We start from the raw sequence: 22,775 nt of genomic DNA on the forward strand, positions 1-22,775 counted from the left end.
CAGCGCTCGCGGAAGTCGCCTTATACGCCGGCATTTACGGTATATTAGAAGAGGAGTGATTGTAACATCTCAACAGAGTTGAGCACAGATAAGACAGGAAAGCTTTAATATTCAAAGAAAATAACAAAATCAAAGGATAGAAAAGCAAAAGGATCATGAAATTAATATATTTTAAAAGGGGGGACAGTATACTAGTCACTGAGTATTGGAAAAAGTGAAAGCAAGGTGTGTGTCACATTCAAATATTTTAGAATTTCATTCTCTAACTTATAGATATTTCAGATCATATCATACGTGATCACAATATTTCCCTTCAACACCAGATATTTATATGAATTCTTGGAAAGTTCAGCAGTGCCTTAGATACCTGCTGTCTTCTGAATCTTTCAGTTTGCTCCTTCAGGCATATTGAATATGGGCAATTCCTCTTGGGAAGTGCTTTGGTGAGCATCATTGATAAAATACCTTGAGTCTTGATTTATCATCTTAACAACAAAGCAGTATTTCTATTTGAATGAGAATTGGAATAATGAAATTATGAGCAATGATAAGAGCAATGCTCCAAGGGCAACACATTCCTCTGCCAAGTCTGTCATAGTAAAGGCAGGTTATAACTTGTTTGATATGATATGTATGCCTCTTAACAACTTAGTTTGTTCTACACAAAGCAACATTTAGTTTTGCTAGCACTGAATTTAATGATACCTACAGTATATTTAGCTAGGTATTTTTCTATAACTGTTAGCACCTTTTAAAACATATAGTACACATTGTCTAGGTTGCTAATGTCTTCAGGTTTGAAAAATTAGGAGTATTCATTTACAAAAAGGTCAATCAAAGCCTTAAGATTCTGTGTCACAGAATTCAGTACTATCTGCTAATCTGTGTATCTACTTTTTACAATGATACAAAGGATCTCAAACATTACCCTACAAATTATAATAAAATTATCATTGTGTTTGATTTGCAGCGATATTTATAACCTTATTGATTACCCTTCTGTATTTTACAAGAAACCATGTAATAGAAACAAATATGGAATACAGGCTCCGTGAATTTCATTCATTTTAAAACTGTAGAGCCAAAAATCTGCACAAATAATTAGTTGTCGCCAATTAATCTTATTTTGGGGGCACATCCTGTTTTGACAGCTATTAAAGCAGCTATCCTTATTCAAAGATGGTATCGGTCTTACATGGCCCAGCTAGAAATGAGGCGTCGATATTCCCTGACTATTTTCCAATCAATTGAATATGCAGATGAACAAGCACAAATGCAGGTTTGTATTCTACAACATTTCTTTGCCACAAACAGTTAAATCAAGTATACCATGTTTTCAGAGGAAGTTCTCTATAGTTTTTGTGTCTCTTAGTTTTGTGTATATTTACACATTAGAAATTGTAGAGAATATTCATAGCTCGGGTTGTAGATTTAGACAGATGTTACTATTTTGGTAATGAAACCTCTGGGAGTCAAGCAGCAAGCTTGGAGGATAAACCTCTGCCTAAATACTTCATATTGTTTAAGGCTTGCAAAATAATGCCATATTGTTGGCTTTGTAACTGGTATCTCAGGACAGTAATAATATAGTAGAAACATAAATATATAAGTTTATAAATATAACTGTATTTCTACTTTATTATTATATACCAGTCTTTTTTCAAGTGGATTTTAAACAATGCTAGTTTTCATATGACTGAAAACATTTGCCTCTTCCTAAAAGCTGACTTTTTAAAATGCACACTGGATCCAGGTTTTTCTAGCATTTAATCAAGTCTGGAATGCAAATGTTAAGGACCTTGAAGCTGGCCTTAAATCAAGTTATGACATTGACGCATACAGCACAGTATTGGGGGTGGTTTGCAAGGTTTCAGGAAGGACTTTTTCAGCTCTAATGGATAATGCGGAAGATATAGACTTGGATCTTCTGCGTGTGCAGTTCTATCACTGTTGTAAAGATTTAGCGCAAATAAACCTTTTGTTCTTATATATGTTACAGTACTTAAATAATGAAACATTTTAGAGCACAGTTTTAAATACATGGCAGAATGTTATATTGTATCTGCAATGTGTTTAAAGATGCACTGTAAAATCTTAGACCAGGGCTTTTAAACCGGTGGTACGCGTACCACCACTAGTACATCAGCACCTGGCAGGTGGTACATGACTGTCCTAGAGAAGTGGTAGCAGGGGAGGGGGATGAGCTGAAGCAGTGGCAGCACTGTACAAGCCTGAGCGACAGATGGCTAGAGGGGGCATTGTCTTACTTGAACGCCTTTTCTCAGTACGGAGATGGAGAATCCACCAAAGGGTTTTCACTGTCTGCCTGCTTTTGAGATCAAGTAGCCAAACTTGACACGCCCCCTCTTGCTAGGAGATCCAGTCTTGACGAGGGCGAAAGTGGCTGAAGGTGGACGAGGTGTTGGCTCTCAAACCCTTAAATTTGGCCTAACTGACCTAAAGGGTGGGTGTGGATTCTCCATCTCCGTACTGAGAAAAGGCGTTCAGGTAAGACAACGCCCCTTCTCCAGTACAGAAGATAGAGAATCCACCAATGGGACATACCAAAGCCTCACTGTCCTGATGGGTGGGAAATAGATAAGGCCGGACTAGTGCCCCCGGAGACCACCTGCTGAAGGACCCTCTGACCAAAGGAGGGGTCTGCCGCAACAAAGCGGTCGATCCTGTAATGTCGGACAAACAGGGAGGGTGAGGACCATGTCGCAGCCCTGCAAATCTCCTCGATGGATGCCTGAGTGGCCCATGCCGCAGAGGTCGCAGCACTATGAGTGGAATGGGCAGTAAGATGAGTTGGAGCCGGCAGGGAAGAGGACTGGTATGCCTCCACGATACAGGCCCTGATCCATCTGCCAATAGTGCCAGCGGAAATCTTCTGTCCCAGAGAAGGTGGGCGGAAGGAGACAAATAGGGCCTCAGACCTACGAAAAGGCTCTGTGCACTACATGTAATGCCACAGTGCCCTGCGGACGTCCAGTGTGTGCCACTGCCACTCCAAGTCATGGGAAGGATTGGGGCAAAAATTTGGCAAGATGACTTTCCTGTGCTCTGTGGAAGACCGAGTTTACCTTGGGCACAAAGGCGGGGTCCCGACGAAGGACCACCCAATTGCTGCAAAAGATACAACGGTCATTTCTGACCGAAAGAGCAGCCAGCTCAAAGATACGTCTGGCTGATGAGATCAAGAACACAACCTTAAGAGACAGGTTCCGCAATGGAACAGCTATGGGCTCAAAAGGTGTTTTTGTTAGAGCGCAAAGGATGTGAGGCAATTCCCAAGAGGGGTACCTGTGTACCACGGGAGGCCTGGTGTTGCACGCACCCTTGATTAAGGCTCGTATTCTGGGATGGTGAGCTAAGGGAACTGAATCAGCACAAGTGAGTAATGTTGACAGGGCCACCACCTGTCTGCAATTAGTCGCAGGGGCCAGGCCTCTGTCCAGACCATCCTGAAGATAATTTGCGATCTGAGGAATGGTCAATTTGTAGATATCTAATTGTTGCCTTCTACACCAATGGCAAAAATTCTTCCAAGTAGAATCATAAATGCGATTGGTCGCCAGGCGACGAGAGGCCTGAGTCATAGTGATTGCCCGTGATGAGAATAACTTTTGTGTCATGATGCTGCGCTCAAGCACTAAATGTTCAATTGCAACCACTGAGGGTCCGGGTGTTGGAGGACCCCTTGGTGCAAGGACACCCGATGCGGAGGAATCTCCCTCGAGGGAGACCAGGAGAGATTCATCAGATCGGCAATCCAGGGCCTCTGTGATCCGTATGAGGCCATGAGGCTCATTTCCGCCTGTTCCTGGAGCAGTTTGCGGAAGGTCGCTGGAATGAGCGGGAGGGGAGGGAAGGCCTACAGGAAAACCTATGGCCACAGAATCCGCAGGGCAGTTGTTCCCTCCGCCCCTGGAAGATAATAATGGGAGAAGTACCTGGGGAGTTGGGCATTGTTTGATGATGCAAACATGCCGAAGATCGGATGGCCGGGCCTACTGGAGATCTCGGCAAAGAGATCCGGATGCAATCCCCTTCCTGAGATGTGTTTGGCCCTGAGAGGAGCCAGGTTGGGCTCTGTCCAGGGCCCCAGTAGCCGTGTCTTGGACATAAAGAACTTGGACCTGGTGTGCCCCTGCCGGTTCACGTGGGCCTTGGACGCCACTTTGTCCATGAGGACCCATACCTGACGGTCCCTGATCCAAAGCCAGAATTGGCAAAGATCTGAATTCATGGCCCTGAGCTCCAGCCAATTGCTGTTGTGTCTCAAGTCTGCGCGGAACCAATGGCCCATTGCAAACTGAGACCGTAGAAGGGCACCCCAACTGAATAGATGTGCGACCGTCGTGATGGTGGCATGGTCCGGCTCCTTGAAAGATGATCCCTTGGACACCACTTGTGAGAACCACCCTTGTAGATATCTGAGGGTGTGGATCGGGAGCCTGACCTGGCAGTCAGATGCGCTGGCCGCTCGTTGGAATGGTCGGAGGAACCATTAAGGCTCCCGCAAGTTGAGTCTGGCCCAGGGAACTATGGCTATGCCGGAGATCATCTTTCTCAGAAGCTGGGAGATCCAGACTGGTGAAATGGTGCGGCCCTTGTACACCCGACAAGCCAGAACCCTGATGCTGACCAACCACTCCTGGGAGGGATAGACTCTGCAGTTTGTGTGTCTGTGATGGCTCCCAGGTGCAGAAAACTGGATGAGGGAACTGTCTGGCTTTTCTGGAAATTGACCGAGAACCTGTGCTGTTGGAGGACCTGAATAGTTAGTAGCTGGTCCGACTGAGCTGCCCGGAAGGACGACGCTTGGGTCAAGATTTCATCCAGTCAAACTGGACGCGTACCAGTACCTTCCGTACATGGGCGGCCAGTACAGCTGGGATCTTGATGAATATCCTGGGAGCCAAGGAGAGACCAAATCGACGGGCCTTGTACTGGAAATGCCTGCCCCTGTAAGAGAACCTGAGGAACTGCCAGTGAGCTGGAGGGATGGGGATGTGGAGATATGCCTCCATGAGGTCTATTGACTCCAGGGAGTCTCCCTGTCTGATGCCATCCAGGATGGACTGGAGTGATTGCATCGTGCATGTGATGTAATGAATCAGACCCTTGAGGTCCAGAATTGCTCTCCATCCTCCTAAGGATTGGGGAATCACAAAAAGGATGGAGTAGAATCCCCTTCCCATGTGATTCGGAGGTACCAGCTTTATGGCCTGACCCTCTAGAAGATGCTGAATGGCTTCCTGCACGAGTCTCTGTGTGAGTGGATTCCGGGAAATGGGATAAGAGATGAAGCGGTCCAGGGTGCTAACTAGGAACTCCAGGGGCAGACCAAACCAGATGGTTTGTAGGACTCAGGCATCCCTGGATATGAGTTCCCACTGATGGAAGAAGTGGGCCAGCCTTCCCCCAATGGGAAGTGCAGTGTAAGAGTCTCTTGGACCCCTTATAGGGGCGACCTGCCCCTCGAAATGGCCCCTTACATTGGTTCTGTTGCCGATGCTGAAAAACCGGCCTGTCATATGGACGGACATATGGCCTGTCCTGCCTGGCTGTGTATGAACTGGAGGGCTGAGTGGCAGTTGAACTTGCTGCCGGCTGAGAGGACTGCCTGTGGACATATGGAGCAGGACATTTGTCGGACCGTCCATTCAAGTGAGCCATGGCCTTCCGCTTGTCCTTGTTTGCCACCAGGTACGGGACCAGGACTTCCCCAAAAAGACTATAGCCCAGATATGGAGCAGTTGCCAGAGGCCATTTTGCTTTGGCGTCAGCCTGCCAGTATTGCAGCCACAGCATCCTTCTGGCTGTAATGTTGTCTGCAAGGGACCTAGATGCAAAGGTGGCCGACTGAAGCGTTGCATCTGCAGCATACTCAGTGGCTGCCACCATTTTGTTTAGTTCCTGGTGAGTCCGAATGTCCTCAGCAGGGATTCTGGCCTGAAGCTGACGAAGCCATAATAGGGTGGCCCGCACAAAAAGGATGCACAAGTGGCCGTTTTAATTGCCCATGTTGCTGATTGATGGGTCTTCCGAAAGGTGAGGTCCCATTTTCTGTCATCTGCTTTAAGCGCCTCCGCCATGTCCCTAGTGACCGCCTTCTGGGATACCAGAGGGATCCAGGCTTCGTCTACCTTGGGAACCTCCCGGGTCCCAGTGAGATCTGTGAAAGTGCTAAAAATCCATTTATCAGTCTCTCTTACTGAAGGAAGGGAGGAAGGGGAGGCCCACTGTTTTTTTATTTCTTTAAGAAAAATAGAGGGACATGGAACGTGATGTTGTGCTGCCACCGTTGCAACAAATATCGGATTTGGACTGGAATCCGATGTTGCCTGCGGCAGAGGGAACTGATCAGGCCCTATGTTTGCCGTTGATGTGGCATGCGAAACAGGGGAAGAAACAGAGTTGGAATGAACAAGCCTTCCGATGGGGGGAGTTCAGGGGAAGATTCCTCCTCCTCTGATAGGTTAAATTCCGGCTGCTTCTCGCTCTGGGGGGATGAGAATCCGCTCATGGAGGAGTATGCAGGAGATGTGGGTTCCTGAAGTATAGGAAACTCCATAGGAGGGACATAAGGTGGCATGCCCAACGAAGAAGACCCCTGCTCGGATAGATGGAAAGACCGTTCTGTTAGAGCGCGGTCCACAACCCTGGATAGCAAGACCTCAAGGCGGCTGTCAGAGAAAATGTTTCCCAGGTCTGCTCCCCTGAGGCCTGCAGCCGTTGTCGTGAAGGTGGCCCCTGGAGCTGATCCTGAGACGGTAGTTGTGTGTTGTGTCATTTTAGGTGGGGAACTAACTGTCGTGGGTGTCCCTGTGAGAGACCACACACCCTGGGATGAGGTTGAAAAACCTAAAGGAAGGTCAAATTCCGAGGCCACCAATTGATCCTTCTCCAATCCGGTCTGTCTCTGCGCTCTGGAGAACTCCTTCTCCAGAGCCTGGTGCCTACGGCTGGCTTGCTTTTCTGCCAACTTGGAAGGCTTCTTGAACGTCGTCTTGGCCTTAGATTTGCGCTTGCCTGCTGCCTCCTGTTCAGAGAATTTGTGGCAGCCGTAACTGGATGGAGGGACAGTGCCCACTGGGTGAGGCAACATGGAGTCCTCCATCCTAGTTGAGCAGTCTCAGGGAATCTGAGACAAAGCTCTGGCAGACAAGCCGTTGGTGGGAGCGAGATTGGAACAAGTAACAAGACTTCCCCTGACCACCTGACCAACAAAAAATTCTCTCTGGGCTTCGGTCACGGCAATTGAGTCAGATGCCGAAAGCACGTTTGGGGCCACTCTCTGGGCTCTGCCCGGAGGCCTTAGGTGGCCAGTCAAGGTGCACCAGAAAAAAGCCCCAATGAAGGGCGCAGAAGGCCTGAGATGAGGCCTGGCAGAGGCAATGTGAATTTAAAATGGTGGCTTTAAAACAATATGGTGGCCTGAGAATTGGGCCTAGTCAGTTAATTATTGGCTGTAAATAATGTTACAGTTGATAAGGCCTAATGGTAATCGCTGTGCAGGGCTAGAATGGTTTCTCAGCTATGCTGAAATTAATGGCCTGGAGGTATGATGGAAATGCCCTGTAATGTGTTGAGGCCTTCAGTTAATTATTTGGCTGATGGCAATGCAAGGCCGACTGCGCGGCACGCCCAAAATGGCGGCTGCGGCAAATTCTGTTAAGGCTTCCTGAGATTGATTAGAGGACTGCTGTGCAAGCCCCTGTCTCAAAAAGCAGGACTTCAATAATTTTGCTTCAGAAAACTGATTGTAACAGCAAGGAAACCTCCGTTTGAATTTTGGGCTCGTCGGCCATCCAAAATGGCGGCCTCAACTTTCGGGCCGTTTGAAACAGCCTCTGGAGGCTTGGCAAGGTAATATTAATCTGTGGGGGTAAGCTGACTGCACCGCAAAGCGCTGTGCAGGGAAAACAGGGCTCCAATTAAAACTTTGCAGAAGCTGATTGCAAAAGTGAAGGAAAACCTCCGTTTGATTTCTGAGCTCCTCAGCCGTCCAAAACGGCGGCCGCGACTTTCGGCCGTTTAAAACGGCCTCCGAAGGTGTTGTGGACTAGGGGGAAAGCTCTGGGGCTGATAGTGGCTGCAGTGCTGAGCGTCGTAGAAAAGCCCACGGGGAATTGGAAAAAAAATTTTCTTCCCCCTCCCCAGAGTCCTTGGGAAAAGAGCGGAGAAGTACTTTCCCCCCACACACACCCAGAAGCCTCAAATCAGCTGATTAGAGACTGCGCTGAGTCCAGCATCTTGGGGGAAATTAACCTTCTTTTGAGAGAGAATCAGTTATTAAGGAATATAAAATTTAAAAGCAAGTAGAATCCAACAATGGTATCTGACCTGCTAATTGAATTGAAGATCTCTAAACCTGAGAGTCAACCTTGATACGTCTTCAAGAGCTTGAGACCAAGTCAAGATTGGATCTCCTAGCAAGAGGGGGCGTGTCAAGTTTGGCTACTTGGTCTCAAGAGCAGGCAGACAGTGAAAACCCATTGGTGGATTCTCCATCTCCTGTACTGGAAAACTGCAGGGCTGTCAGGGCTCAGCAGAAGCACTACAATCAGCGCCAGGCTCCAGCTGAATGGCAATTCTGCAAGGCTCAGCAGAAGCACCAGGATCAGTGCTGGGCTCCAGCTGATCGGTTCTTCTGCAGGGCTGTCAGGGCTCAGGAGAAGTGTCCGGATAAGTGCCAGGTTCCAGCTGATTGGTGATTTTGCAGGGCTCAGCAGAAACACCAGAATCAGTGCCAAGCTCCAGTTAATCGACACTTCTACAGGGCTCAGCAGAAGTGATGATCAGCTGGGGCCCGGCACTGATCCTGGCATTTCTGTTGAGCTCCACAGAAGCACAGATCAGCTGGAGCCCAGTGCTCATAATAATCCAGAGTGATAGGCAAGTTGTTATAAAAGTGAACAACAAGAAGCCAGGAATCCAGGTGATCAAAAAGGTCTGCAAGTGAAGCTCGGGTTCATTGCAAATGTAGCTTCAAATCAGTGATGGGTTGACACTCCCACTGGGGTAGTAGAATTTTCTTCAATCTGGAAACATGGATCCACGCTTTGATGCCCTTGACATTAGCCTCTGTGGGTGAGCTGAGAAGAACTTGGTGGGACTTGACAATTTGGCAGTTGCTCTCGGAAAGTGTTCCTTTACTCAAATCCACTCTCCAGGCTGGACATACGGTGGTGCTGTTTCACAGCCCTGCAGAATCACTGATCAGCTGGAGCCCGGCACTGATCCTGGTGCTTCTGCTGAACCCTGCAGAATCACCGATCAGCTGGAGCCCAGCACTAATCCTGGCACTTCCGCTGAGCCCTGCAGAATAACCAATCAGCTGGAGCTCAGCACTGATTCTGGTGCTTCTGTTGAGCCGCCCAGAAGCGCCAGGATCAGCACCAGGCTCCAGATGATTGGCACTTCTGTGGAGCTCAGCAGAAGTGCCAGGATCAGTGCTGGACTCCAGCTGAATGGTGCTTCTGCTCAGCCCCGCTGAAGCACTGAAGGAAGGAAGGAAGGAAGGAAGGAAGGAAGGAAGGAAGGAAGGAAGGAAGGAGATGGGAATGTGAAGGAGGGAGGCACGGAGGGAGGGGAAAAGGAAGGAAGAAAGGGAGGAAGGAAGGAAGGAAGGAGATGGGAATGTGAGGCAAGAAAATAAGAAGAGGAAGGAAGGAAGAAAGGAAGGAGATGGGAATGAGAAGAAGGGAAAGAGGGAGGGGACGAAGGAAGGAAGGAATGAGATGGGAATGTGAAGGAGGGAGGCACGGAGGGAGGGAAAAAGAAGGAAGGAAACCCCCCCTGATGGTAACCACAATGCTAATGTGGCCCTCAATGAAATTGAGTTTGACACCCCAATATAAAAGGTTGTTAAGTGAATCTGGTTTCCCCATTGACTTTGCTTGTCAAAAGGTTGCAAAAGGGGATTACGTGACCTTGAGACACTGCAGCCATCATAAATATGAATCAGTTGCCAAGCATCCGAATGTAAATCACATGATCCTGGGAATGCTGAAATGGTCATAAGTGTGAAAAATGATCATAAGTCACTTTTTTCAGTGCCATTGTAACTTTGAACGGTCACTAAGCAAACTTTTGTAAGTCGAGGACTACCTGTACTTTATCACTTTTTTCCTTTTTTTGGACATCAGGTTTTTGACACCTTGCTAGACGACTGGTGGTACTCGAATATTGCCATATCCTAAAAGTGGTACAATGGGTGAAAAGGTTGAAAAGCCCTGCACTACACTGGCAGCAATATGAGTTTTCTTTGGGACACAGGAGGCAGAGAGAGAAAGGCCAGAGAAAGAAACATCTCTTGAACTTTGCTTTATCCTTTTCTCTTCCTGACACTATTGACTTCCCTTGTAACAAGCAAGCCAACACAGATAGTCCTTGACTTACAACTGTTCATTTAGATCATTAGAAGTTACAACATACTGAAAAAAGTGACTTATGAGCATTTTTATACTTACTACCTGTAGCGTCACCCCCAAAGGGTCCGCTGAAGTCTGGGTTCTCCTGGCCCTCTTGCTCTGGCTGCTTGGACACCTCTGCTTGACAGAGACACAAGGTGCGGTGGTGCTCTGTCTCTGTCGGCACCAACTCACGTGCGGTAATGGTGGTCAGTCTCTCAGCAGGCAGCTTGTGTGAGGTGATGGTGGTCAGTCTCTCTCAGCAGCAGCTCACATGAGATGATGATGGTCAGTCTGTGGCAGCAGCAGTTCGCGTGAGGTGAAGATGGTGGTCAGTCTCTGTCAACAAGCAGCTCCCATCTCTGGCAGCAGCAGCTCACATGAGATGATGGTCAGTCTCTCGCAGGCAGCTCATGTGAGGTGATGATGGTCAGTCTCTCTCAGCAGCTCACAGGACCCTCCCTTATTTTATCTTCTCTTCTCTCTCTGACTTTTCCCCACTGAATCCTCTCCTTCTCTCTTCCCTTCTCTCAACCTCTCTTCCCTTCTCTGAAGGCTCTCAACCTGAAAGCTCTCCGGAACCCTTTTCTTCCACTCCAAGAACACATAAGAGTGGGAAGAATCTCGGTCCACCTTTGTCTACCACGTATACCCTCTGGTCAGGGACAGGAGCCCTCAGTGTCTGAAGAATTCACTCTTCTGGCCAAGCATCCCAGGAATGTCAATTGCTATGCTTGATTTTACCGGTCAGTCTCTCTCTCAGCAGCAGCTCACGTGAGGTGATGATGGTCAGTCTCTCTCAGCAGCTCACAGGACCCTCCCCACTTATTCTATCTCCTCTTCTCTCTCTGACCTTTCCCCACTGAATTCTCTTCTTCTCTCTTCCCTTCTCTCTCTCTCAAGCTTGCTCTACAGAAACCTCTCTATCTCTATCCCCCCCCCCGTCTGGCTTGCCCCTGCAGAAAAAGGGATAAAAGCTTCTCCAACCTCCTACCTCGCTCTCCCTCTGCCCGGCTTGCCCCTCTGGAAGAAAAGGGATAAAAGCTTCTTCTTCCCAACTGCCTACCTCGCTGTCCCTCTGCCCGGCTTGCCCCTCTGGAAAAAGGGACAAAAGCTTCTTCTCCCTCAGTCAATCTCCTCTTCCCCTTTAAAAAATCCTTCCCCAAAAGCCATGCCCCACCGCCAGCCACGGTGGAGGCCGCCGGAGCTCCCAACCTCTCCACCGCATCCGCAGAGCTCCAACAAAGCCTCCCAGTCAGCACCGATCCCAGCCAGTGCCGATTCCACCCCAACTCCCCTCTCAGCTACACACCATTACAGCATCCCCATGGTCACATGATCAAAATTTAGACATTTGGCAACTGACTCATATTTATAACAGTTGCAGTGTCCCAGGGTCATGTGATCACCCTTTGCACTCTTTGACAAGCAAAGTCAATGGAGAAGCCAAACTCACTTAACAAACGTGTTACTAACTTAACAAATGTAGTGATTCGCATAATAACTGTGGCAGGAAAGGTTGTGAAATGGGGCAAAAGTCACTTAACAACTATATCACTTAACAACAGAAATATTGGGCTCCATTGTGATCGTAAGTCGACGACTACCTGTACAGTGTGTTCTTGCCATACATCTGAGATGACTGCCTGAAGAAGCTTTAGAAATGAGGCCAATGGCTACAGGAAATTAGGTGGTAGGCATGCTGTAGTGCAAGGGCCAAGAGTTGCTTACTCCTGATCTAACATCTGCTCTGTGCACTAATCAGGAACAGGGAGGAGTGATAGAGAAGTAGACCAGTTTTTATGCACAGAATAGGAGTTATTTATACTTATGTCTTTTGAGCTGGAAAAGGTTTCATGCATGCAAGGGGTAGCATTAAAACTAAGTATGATGCTTGGGATTTTGTCAAGCATTCTTCTAGTACAGGGGTGGGGAACATGGCTGGCTCAGGAATTCTGGGAGTTGAAGTCCACAAGTCATAAAAAGGACATAGTTCCCCACCTCTGTTCTAGTAGGTAGATCCCTGGTAAATGTGTAATAGATCAGTGATTTTGATTTACAAACTAACAGATGTTTTCTTACTCAGCTCTCCAAATTCTTCACGTTTATGCTGGACCATTTTACTCAGACCAGTAAGACAGATCCAGGTGAGAATTTTAGAAAAATACATAATTTTTTATAAATTCCACTGACATATTTTGCTTAGAAAAATGGCAAGTCAGCCACAGACAAACCTATAGGTATCGATACTATTTTTTTGTAAGTATCTCCAGAGCCACTTCAGGATTCACACATGCAAATGAAAACTTTATGTTTTCCAAGAGTGAATATCTAAGAATTGGATAAGTGCCTGTGCTGTTCCAATTAAATGATCAATTAAAATAAGAATCGATTATTCATAACCACAGTGGTATAGGAGAAGAACTAGCACCTTTGCTATCTTGCTCAATATATTTTTAATATTGATATTCAAGAATTCTAGCTCTTATAAAAAGCTTCATTAATTTAGAATCAATAGCAAGTAGAAAACAACAAATATTTTATTTTCATACTCATGCTAAAATATTTTCATGATTACCTAATTTTGAATATGCCAGTGTATTCCTAAGAAAATGTTCCTATGAAAAATTATATCTGGCAATGTTTGTAATTCTGGTGTTAAGTATTTTTTCTGTCTTAAAAATAATTATTAATGAGTTTTTCTATGTAAACTAGTTATTATTTTTTCATGCAGAGGAGAACATGTCCCCCAAAATTTGAACTGCAACTCCCACCAGTTACAGCTAACAAGACTAATGGAGGGATGCTAGAAATGGTGGCTCACTAATATTTATAGTTTAGGAAGTTTAGTTTGTGCACTGTAACGAAAATAGGTGTCCTCTAGTGGAAGAAAAAAAAATATTGATCGTGGGAATAATCCTTTTTGCAATTTCCACAATTAGGGGCTCCCAGGGAGGGAAAAACGGAGGGGGAACAAAGAAAAGTCTGGCTGCACAATTGTGAATCTTTACAAGGTTTCTCAACCTTGGTAACTGTATAGGTGGGCTTCAACAACCAGATTTCCGAAGGCATCCATGCTTAGCGTTGAAGCCCATCTATCTTAAAGTTGCCAGGGTTGAGAAACATTGATATATAGCTCTGAACATGCTATAAACAAATATTTTTTGTAATTATATCCATGAAAAAGAATATACATAGTTTATAGTTTATTGAATCTATGTTATCATGCAACAATTGAAAAAAGCTGTGCTTGACAAGGTAGCATGGAGAGTACTTGCCTATAAAGTCACCAAGAGTTGGACTCGACAAAGTGGTTAAAAACAACATAGTTTATTGAAAGCAGCATTAATTATATCTTGCAATTGCTCTTGCAAAACAACAAACTTTTAAAAGACTGAAAAAGAGAACTTTGCATTTCCATTCTTAAGTGCAGTTTAGCCCAACATGCAAAGCAATACAATACTATAGCTGCAGAATATCCCAAAGGTGCTTTTTCAAGAGGCAACTGGACTTTCTTGTTTTTTCTTTGAAGATGTTTCGCTTCTCATTCAAGAAGCTTCTTCAGCTCTGATTGCATTTATATTCCTTGCATGAAAATGACCAGCTGTCTGCAAGGAATATAAATCCTTCCATTCCCCACCATCCAGTCAGAGCTGAAGAAGCTTCTTGGATGAAAAACAAAGAAAATCCAGTTGCCTCCTGAAAAAGCACCTTTGGGATAACCATGACCTGGATGACTGAGAATCTCCATAGACATTTAATTAAGATGGCACCCCTCTTCCTCCCACTCCCATTGTCTGGCTTAGCCTAGAGTCTGCTCAGAGTAGGAGTAAATGCTACATCTATGGAGATGATTATTAACAAGATAAAATATTTATTAGCTGCATTTTCTGCTTCCTTTATAGAAATCAGCTCCCACTTTTTCTCTGCTAGTAGTGATTTTGATGCCATATCAATCTCAGATCATGCCATGACAGAGTACGAAAGAATAATACAAGTACCAACCTCTTATCCCGGGCCTCACCTTTCTTTTCCTCTCACTGTCACTGATACTGAAGTACTTCTTCAGGCTTTCAAAGATCAACAGGCAAGTTAAGACTAGTGGTTTAATAATTTTAACGTTTTATTTTATAATGTATCATAATTACAAAATGGGAAAATGAAGTATCTCTTATGATAGTCTTTAAAGAAATACATCTACCCAGATGGGATCAAATCAAAGGTAGCTCTAGTACAGGAGTTGGGAACTATGGGCCTTTTATGACTTGTGGATTTCAACTCCAGTAGTAGTAGTAGTAGTAGTAGTAGTAGTAGTAGTAGTAGAAGAGTTGGAAGGGACCTTTGAGGTCTTCTAGTCCAACCCTCTGCTCAGGCAGGAAACTCTATACCATTTCAGACAAATGGTTGTCCAGCCTCTTCTTAAAAATTTCCAGTGTTGGAGCATTCACCACTTCTGGAGGCAGGTTCTGGGAGCTGAAGTCCACAAGTAATAAAGGGGCCGTAGTTCCCCATCTTTACTCTAGTACATCATAATTTGTGGATTTTTTTCTTTTTTATTTCTTTAGTTGGTTTTAAATCCAAACCATGGGCTTTGGATACCTTGACAACCAAGCTGAGACTATTTAGCACTTCATTTTTTTAAAGGAGTGGTGTAATACACTGGTTGAAACCAGTATTGCCCAAGTACAGTTCAGAGATCTTTATTAAAATAGCATTAAAGAATTTGCCCACTTGTTCTTCGAGAGAGCAGGGCCTCTAAATGTCCTCTAAATGTTAAATTTTCTCTCAGACAGACAACATCCTTCTCGCTTAGCTTTAGTGAATGGATGCTAGTAACATGCTGTTTTTGTCTTCATATATGATATGCAGCAGCTACATGCTCGGTATGTGCTTCAGCTGTTTCATGAGACCAGGAAAGTCCTTCAACAAATGCCAAACATCACTCATCTCTCAACTTCTTATGCCAAAGAAGTAACCATCTGTGGTAAGCTAGCAACACTTTTCTTAAGTGACTCATAGTATCAGGGTGATATAGAATCTAAAATATCTCTTGAATTTGGAGGGCTGTGCAATATTTTTAGCTGTCAGTGCCTTTGAGATGATAGTTCCTTCCTCCTAGTACAAATCCTTCCCAATTTTTCTTTATCATTCCAAAAAAGGATTGGTGACTCACACTCCAGAACATATTTTAAGTAAATCAAACAACTTCCTCCCAGTTTTTTTCTGTCAGATGTTACTGAATGAGTCAGTGATCCAACCAGGCAAGCTTTTATGAAAAGAACTACATTTCCATCTATAAAAAGTTCTTTTGCGCGGTAAATAATTAATTTCAACTCTAACCTTCTCCAGTCTTCAAGAAATGGTTCTGATACATTATTACCAATTGGAAGGTACCAAATCTGGGCTACAAAATTCAAGATGAGCACTAGATGGGACCAAAGAGTTAGATATCTGCGCCCTAAAGTTTCTCCAGATTTTTGCCATCCAGATCTGGTCATCCTATTATAATAGAAGGAATGCCTATTGAGAAATGCTTTTTTTCTGGAACTATTAAAATTATGAAAATATACAAAATACTAAGAATTGTAACGTATAAGCTATATTTTAATATATAGCTAAGAGAAAGGGAAAGTAAAAAGGAGAAAAAGTAAAATTTTCCACTCTTGCCTTCTTTAAATTCTTGAAAAGGCATTGATTGAGACTTGGGAATCTTCTGGGTCAAAATAGCACTCTTTGATGACCATAGACCATCCGTGTCTTCTCATTATCATAAATATTATATCAGTAAAGATGTAAACATTTCAAGTTTCCTAATCATTTTTCCTTGATTACATTGACACAATGTGGTTACAGTGGTATAAGTACACAGCATTATTGTAGCACACAAATCAATCAAAGCTCTCCAAAACAACTTAAGTAAACCAAAAGACCCAGTAGCTCAAGTAGAAAAAACAGGTCTTATCTACAATATACAGTGCAACATACAATGTAAGCACTGTAACAGCCATTATGTAGGACAGACAAGCAAAAGGCTAGCAGGGTATACTTTAAACAACTAGCAGTCAGAAGACACAATGATATTCCTTAATCTCACAACCCACAGATAGACTCAATCACAGTTTAAGGGGAGAACTGTGAGCATCCTAGACCAAGCTAAATCCAAAATGATAGGGAATTCCTGGAAATTTAGCATTTAAACAAATCAGCTATCAATAGATATATAGAAATAAACCATATTTATACAGCATTCAAACAAGACAATTAAAAAGCTAAAAAGGAAACAAAAATACTAGAACACATCGTCTCCAGCAGCCAACAACCAGATAAGCAGGATTAACATCAGGCAAACAATCTAGCAGAAAACAATATCCTAAACCTGTGGTGGCGAACCTATGGCACGCGTGCCACACTGGGCACGCAGAGCCCTTTCTGTTGGCAGGCGGGCCAGAGGGATGCTCCTCCCCCTTTCCACGAGCGCCTCACTAGTGGGAACTGGAGAGGGCAGGAAAACCAAATTCAGCAGCGCTCTCATGGGAACAGCTGTGAGAGCTGGGCGGGGAGAGAGGAACCAGTATAAAAGCAGGTTTTGGTGGGAGTGCAGCAAGAGAGTGAGTGAGCGAGGAGACACCCTTTGGAAGCGATGGTGGGATGTGAGTTTGGAAAAGTCAAATAGGATGCAGTATCTGTTTGCGCACTTTGCAAAAAGCTAGCGGGGGGGGGAAGAGGACATGTAAGTTTGGACTTTAGAGAAAGGGAGAGAGAGAGAGGAAGGAAGGAGGGGAGGGAGAAGCAAGGAAGGAAGGAAGAAAGGAAGGAAGGAAGGAAGGAAGGAAGGAAGGAAGGAAGGAAGGAAGGAAGGCCAGGCCTGCCAGTGCTGCTGGGCAGATGCATGGCCAGGCCTGCCCAGGTGACACCAAAGCCAGCCAGCCCTTCTACTGGAGTGGGGGGGAGTGGCTACCCCTGAGCACCACACCTGCCTCCCTTCAGGCTCCCTCGGCCTCTCCCCCCCCCAGGCTGGGACGGGTCAGATTCCCCTCGTGGCAGCGCTGTGCCTGTCACCAGCCCGTCCCCAGCCGGCCCTCCTCCTCCATCCTCCTCGGCGATGCTGCAACAATGGCTTCCCTGCTCCGGGGTCATCTCCTTTCGGGGCCTCTACCAGGTGGCCAGCACACCTCCTGACCAAAGCTGGGGACAATGGCTTCCCTGCCCTCAGCCGATCTGCGATCCCACCTGCTTGGTGGGGAATTGGCGGATCGTCCCGCCCTGCAGCCCCACACTGCCCGCTCTGGGGTCCTCTCCTCCTTTTGCGGCCTCTGCCCAGAGGCTCCCATCCCTCTCCCCTTCGGGTGTGTCAGACTGATCGGAGGGAAACTTCCACAGCTGTGAAGGTGGAAGGCAGGTTGCCGCCGTGACCATTCTTCACTCCGGGTGTCCTGTGTGCAGCCAGTGTGCCGCCTGGCCGAGGCTGGGGCTAGCATTGTTGCGGTTGCCACAACTGAGGTTCGACCTCTTTCCATGCCACCAGTTTCCCTCTCCAACCTGTGGGCCAGGTACCTGAGACATCCTCTGGGGTGGCAGCTCAAAGCCTTGAGCTGCCTCGCATGGCCAGGCCAGGGACCGGGGACCTCCTCCTCAACGTGGCAATGGTGATGCAGGCAATGGCAGAGGCGGGAATGGTGGTGGTGATGGTGGAAATGGCGACAGAGATGAAGGCAATGATGGAGGCGAGAATGGTGGTGGTGATGGCGGGAATGGCAACGATGCAGGCGATGGCAGGAATGGTGGCAGCGATGGTGGAAATGGCGGCAGTGATGCAGGCAATGGTGGTGACGCAGGCAATGGCGGAGGCGGGAATGGCAGCGGCGATGGCGGGAATGGCGACGATGCAGGCAATGGCAGGAATGGTGGCAGCGATGGTGGAAATGGCGGCAGTGATGCAGGCAATGGCGGTGGTGATGCAGGCAATGGTGGTGGCAGAGGTGGGAATGGTGGGAATGGTGGTGGCGCCAGCAACGATACCTCCATTGTTAGGCCAGCCAGCTACGTAGTAGAGGAAGAGATAGCCAGGTGTCTGGAGCTTCCTCAGTTGCTCGCTGGCCCCAACAGGCCCCAACAATGCAGCATTCGCACACCGGCTGCCCACCCTCCTGGCAGCAGCGAGGAGTGGGAGTGCGCCACAGTGTGAAAAATGGTCTTAAGTCATTTTTTAAAGTGCTGTTGTCAGTTTCTGTTGTGGATTGGCGGGGGGGGGGCTTGTTTGGTTTTTATTCCCCTCCCATCTGCTGGATGGTTGCAGCAGGTTTTGGTCTCTTCTGTCATGCTTTGAGGTTACCCACGAAGCACGTTTGTTTTGAGGGGGATCCCCACTCCAATTGCTAAGTGTGCTTAAGCCCTCCTCCTCCTCACCAGAGCCCCCCTTTGTCTGCAACCAGCCCCGGCCCCTGCCTTGCCTTACCTTGCTTTATGACAATGGCATCCCTGCCCTGCCCCCTCCCTCACCTCACCTCACACTGAAGGATGAGCCTTCTGCCCACTGGCCCATCTGCCACAGAATCCCTGGATCTCCCCCAACCCTGCCCGGCCCCCACAGGTATCCCTCCCCAGGAGCAACATCAAGATGGCCATGCCCACCCACACTGCCATGACCATAGCCACGCCCACTCAGTGGTCCTGCCCACTCAGTGGTCCTGCCCCTCAGTGGCCACACCCACTTAGTGGCCACGCCCACAAAGGGGTCTGGGAGGACTCTGATTTCACTTTCACAAAGTATGAGGGTCCCTCCTAGAAGAGTGGAACTTTGCCAAGTTGTTTCAGCCAGTTGCCCAGGTTCAACTCTCTCATTCACTCATTACATTCCATGTTCATACAGCCTCTCCCTTTTTCCTAACAAAAAGTCCTGCACTCTGGGCAAACCCCTATGCTTTCCAGAGTCTATTGGTTGAACAGGTCTTTTGGCGGTTAGAAAAGCCCAGAGGAAGCAAGATCCAACTGTGATAGGGAGAAGGTTTTCTCATTCACACAGACGTACACACATTTCTCTTGCTCCCCTGGGCTTTAAAAGTTAAAATTTTGAAGTACTCACTTTCTTTACCAAGCAGCCCTTGAGCTCAAACTCAAAATTGCCTTTACTACCTTCACTCCAAATGGGCAGAGTCTGGGAAATCCACCCACAGACACAAGAGATCTGTTGCTGGCAAGATGGAGGCTTATTCAGTCCTATCCATTGGAGAGGTTAGCTTGAAGTCCCATTCTGGGTGCCAAATTGTTGAAAGAAAAATCTTCATCAAGGATCCAGTCCAAGCGGGAATAAAAGAAATGGAAACTGCTTTGAAAGAAGGTTGTAGTTTATTGAAGAGCAGAATCACAAGACGTGGCTCTGGAGCATCTGACCACATGGAGCAGGGAGTGGTGTGTTTTTATACGTTCTTGGGCTTTTGTGTTTGGAGTTGTTCTTGTGGCATGAACTTTGACCTGAGTTTCAGTGTGCCTTTCTGATATTCTAATAGTGGTAGACATTAATCTACCACTATTGTCCCAAAGGTCATGTCCTGCTTCCCTGGGGCTATGGCTGATGGCTATGTCCTGTGTTGGATTTTTTGGGTGAGGGGTTGTTGGTTCTAGGGATCTTTGTCTTTCTAATTCCATCAGCTTTAAGTTTCCTGGCTCCAGTCTTTCTGAAAGGATTATCAAATCTGCAATTTCTATAGACCTGGTTTCTGCTTGGGGCAGAGAGATTTGGTGGGGTGTGTGTCTGCCTAAGACAGTATGGTGAACCTTTTAGAGACTGAGTGCCCAAACTACAACCCAAAACCCACTTATGCATCATTGGGTGCCGGGTGGGTGTGGCCCATTTGGTGGGCGTGGCTGGGGTGGTAACAGCAGACTCCGTGGGACTAAAAAGTTCAATCAATTAATTCCAACTTTGCAAGATCTTTTTTTTTCCTGCGAGAAGTTGAAATTGACTGACTGATTGAACCTTTTTTTTTTACATGGCAGCGGAGGCCTAAAGCAAAAAGGTTTTATAAAACCCAGCTGAAGGTCTAGGACTGGGGCTACAGCGCATGTGCCCACAGAGAGGGCTCGGAGTGCTGCCTCTGGCACCCGTACCATAGGTTCACCACCACTGGCCTAAGATTTTCTATTATTCCTTTGGGGAAATATATTCTGATTTTTTTTAATATCCCCCAAAATATTTCCTTCTCTGGGGGGGGGGTGCTGTCTTCCTACATTACCTAGTTGGGTAATGAGATATCTGCAAACAAAAACCAAGCTCAGAAACCTCCAAGGACTCCACAATTCAAGCCTACATATACTCTTTTGTTAGAGCAGTGATATATATTATGGATGAACTCCCTGGGTCTGCTTGAGGAGGTTCAGCAACTGCAAAGAAGAATAATTATTTTGTTATAACTCTCAGACTCAGCATTGTATCTCCCAATCACAGGAGCAGCTAGCAGATTGAATTCATTGTACTCATACAATATAAGAATGTTTTAATCAGCTTTTAATCCGCTCAGTGCAAAGCCACATAAGGAAGCTTCTATTTATATTTTATACAATTCAGTGAGTTCTATTCAGTTACTGCTGTGCATAAGAAAATACCATTATATTTCCTCAAAATGTGAGCCACTTAAATAGGGTGAAATTACAATTGTCTTGCAAGCAAGCCTGTCCTTGCTAATCCATATGTACTTCGTTTAACCGGTATCCTCATTTGCACAACTATAAGAGTATCTGAGAGAGATTATGACCTGCTCTTCAAGCAAATAATAGTTTCTATGGCTGAAATCTGATTAGTGACAGATGAAAGCATCATTTTTATTGAAGCTCAAGCCAAATTTCTGATTAGAAGTAAATGAGACATATCCTACTTCCAGCAAATCCTTTTTAGTTTTCTGAGTTGGCATTGAAATATTTATGTAGTGAGTTTCTTTATGTTGGTTCTTTCCCTTTTGGTTTCCAATTCAAAATCTATTCAAGTACACCTGAGTGCCTACATTTTCTCCTTCACACATATATTTCTTAAATATTGGACAGTTATGATTTCTAATTCTGGCAGCTGATAAGTTTCATCTGAAAGCTTTGTACTATATGCAGCACTAAAACTGTTTTTCTTTCTAGGTGATTTACATGGAAAGTTAGACGATCTTCTGCTGATATTCTACAAAGTAAGTAACTAAAGCATTATTGAGTTTTTAAGATAGTGCTTAGCTCAAATGACCTGCATCCAGATGATCAGCACTTTATGGTATCAGTTATTAAGCTTTGGGCATCTTTCCACAGGCACACTGTTAATTATAATTGGAGGTTGATTGGAAGCACTATTAAAGGATATTGGAAAATGTGAAACTTAAAAACAAGGAGTTTTTGGCATTCTTTACAAAATGTAAATGGAAGTTGAAATAGCTTAGAAGTTTTCTTCTTGAAAAGAAAAGCAATTAGAAGCTTGGATATTATGAAGCATTTTCTTAAATTAAGAAAAGAATTCAGAGTATTTGAACTTATGGGGTTTTTTTTGAAAGACATAAATATATAAAGTGGTGGGGCTATTGCTGGATGGACAGGTAGAAGCTGTGTCCAGGGCCTTTTGCTCAGCTTTGGGTAATGTGCCAGTTGCAAGCCTACCTGGACCTCAAGGACCTTTGTGCAATGGTCTGTGAAAATGTCCTTGAAAGGAGAAAAATCCACAGATTAGACACCAGTCAGATAAGAGACACCTTAGTTCACAGAAGCAAGGGAGGCATGGCAAACATCTTGGAAGGGGCCAGGATTAGACAGGACGTAGAAATCAAAGGATTGAAGATAAAAGATGAAACATATAAATTACAAGCATTTGCCAGAAGAATCTTTAGAGACGATTACTAAGCTATGGGGAAAGATAGAAGAGTATGGAGAAATAGTGGGATTAAAAATAAATAAAGAAAAAAACTAAAGTAATAGTTAAGAACCTCACAGATAAACAGAGAAGGCAAATGCTAAAGAAAACAGGTACAGATAGTGAAAAAAAGTTAAATACTTAGGTATTCATCTTTTGGCCAAATGCTCATCAATAAAAGAAGACAATTATACAAAATTATTGAAACAAATAAAGATAGACTTCGAAAGATGGAAAAATCTGCAGTTGTCAATACTAGGAAGAATTGCTACAGTAAAAATGAACGTACTGCCAAAGATTTTATTTTTAGTTCTGCTTCTTTAATCTTACAAAAGCTAGTATAATACAGTATAAGAGTTGTGGTGGCGCAATGGTTAGAACGCAGTACTGTAGACTAATTCTGCTGACTGCCAGCAATTTGGCAGTTCGATTCCCACTGGCTCAAGGTTGACTCAACCTTCCATCCTTCCGAGGTC

General features: G+C 45.5%; 2 protein-coding genes across 6 annotated transcripts in view; one reads left to right on the top strand and one right to left on the bottom strand.

Annotated features, from left to right (window-relative positions):
* The window catches only part of PPEF1 (protein phosphatase with EF-hand domain 1), a 112,114-nt gene that overhangs the window by 31,948 nt on the left and 57,391 nt on the right, over positions 1-22,775 (top strand). For all 4 annotated transcript variants that reach the window (XM_039365396.1, XM_039365395.1, XM_039365394.1 and 1 more), the window contains 5 exons: positions 1,152-1,279; positions 12,511-12,571; positions 14,330-14,511; positions 15,294-15,408; positions 21,546-21,592. In XM_039365396.1, coding sequence (XP_039221330.1) covers positions 1,152-1,279; positions 12,511-12,571; positions 14,330-14,511; positions 15,294-15,408; positions 21,546-21,592 — 533 coding nt within the window. The remainder of the gene's footprint in view (positions 1-1,151; positions 1,280-12,510; positions 12,572-14,329; positions 14,512-15,293; positions 15,409-21,545; positions 21,593-22,775) is intronic.
* Positions 1-22,775, bottom strand: part of LOC120318111 (phosphorylase b kinase regulatory subunit alpha, liver isoform-like) — a 175,501-nt gene that overhangs the window by 1,080 nt on the left and 151,646 nt on the right. The window contains exon 35 of one of the 2 annotated variants that reach the window (XR_005559416.1): positions 20,685-20,804. The exons of the other annotated variant lie outside the window; for it this stretch is intronic. The gene's annotated coding sequence lies outside the window, so the exon portion shown is untranslated. Of the gene's footprint in view, positions 1-20,684; positions 20,805-22,775 lie in introns of those variants that run through there. 2 annotated transcript variants of the gene reach the window in all.

The sequence above is a fragment of the Crotalus tigris genome, unplaced genomic scaffold (genome assembly GCF_016545835.1).
Source record: "Crotalus tigris isolate CLP2741 ecotype Arizona unplaced genomic scaffold, ASM1654583v1 scf7180000020065.321141, whole genome shotgun sequence".
NCBI lineage: Eukaryota > Metazoa > Chordata > Lepidosauria > Squamata > Viperidae > Crotalus > Crotalus tigris.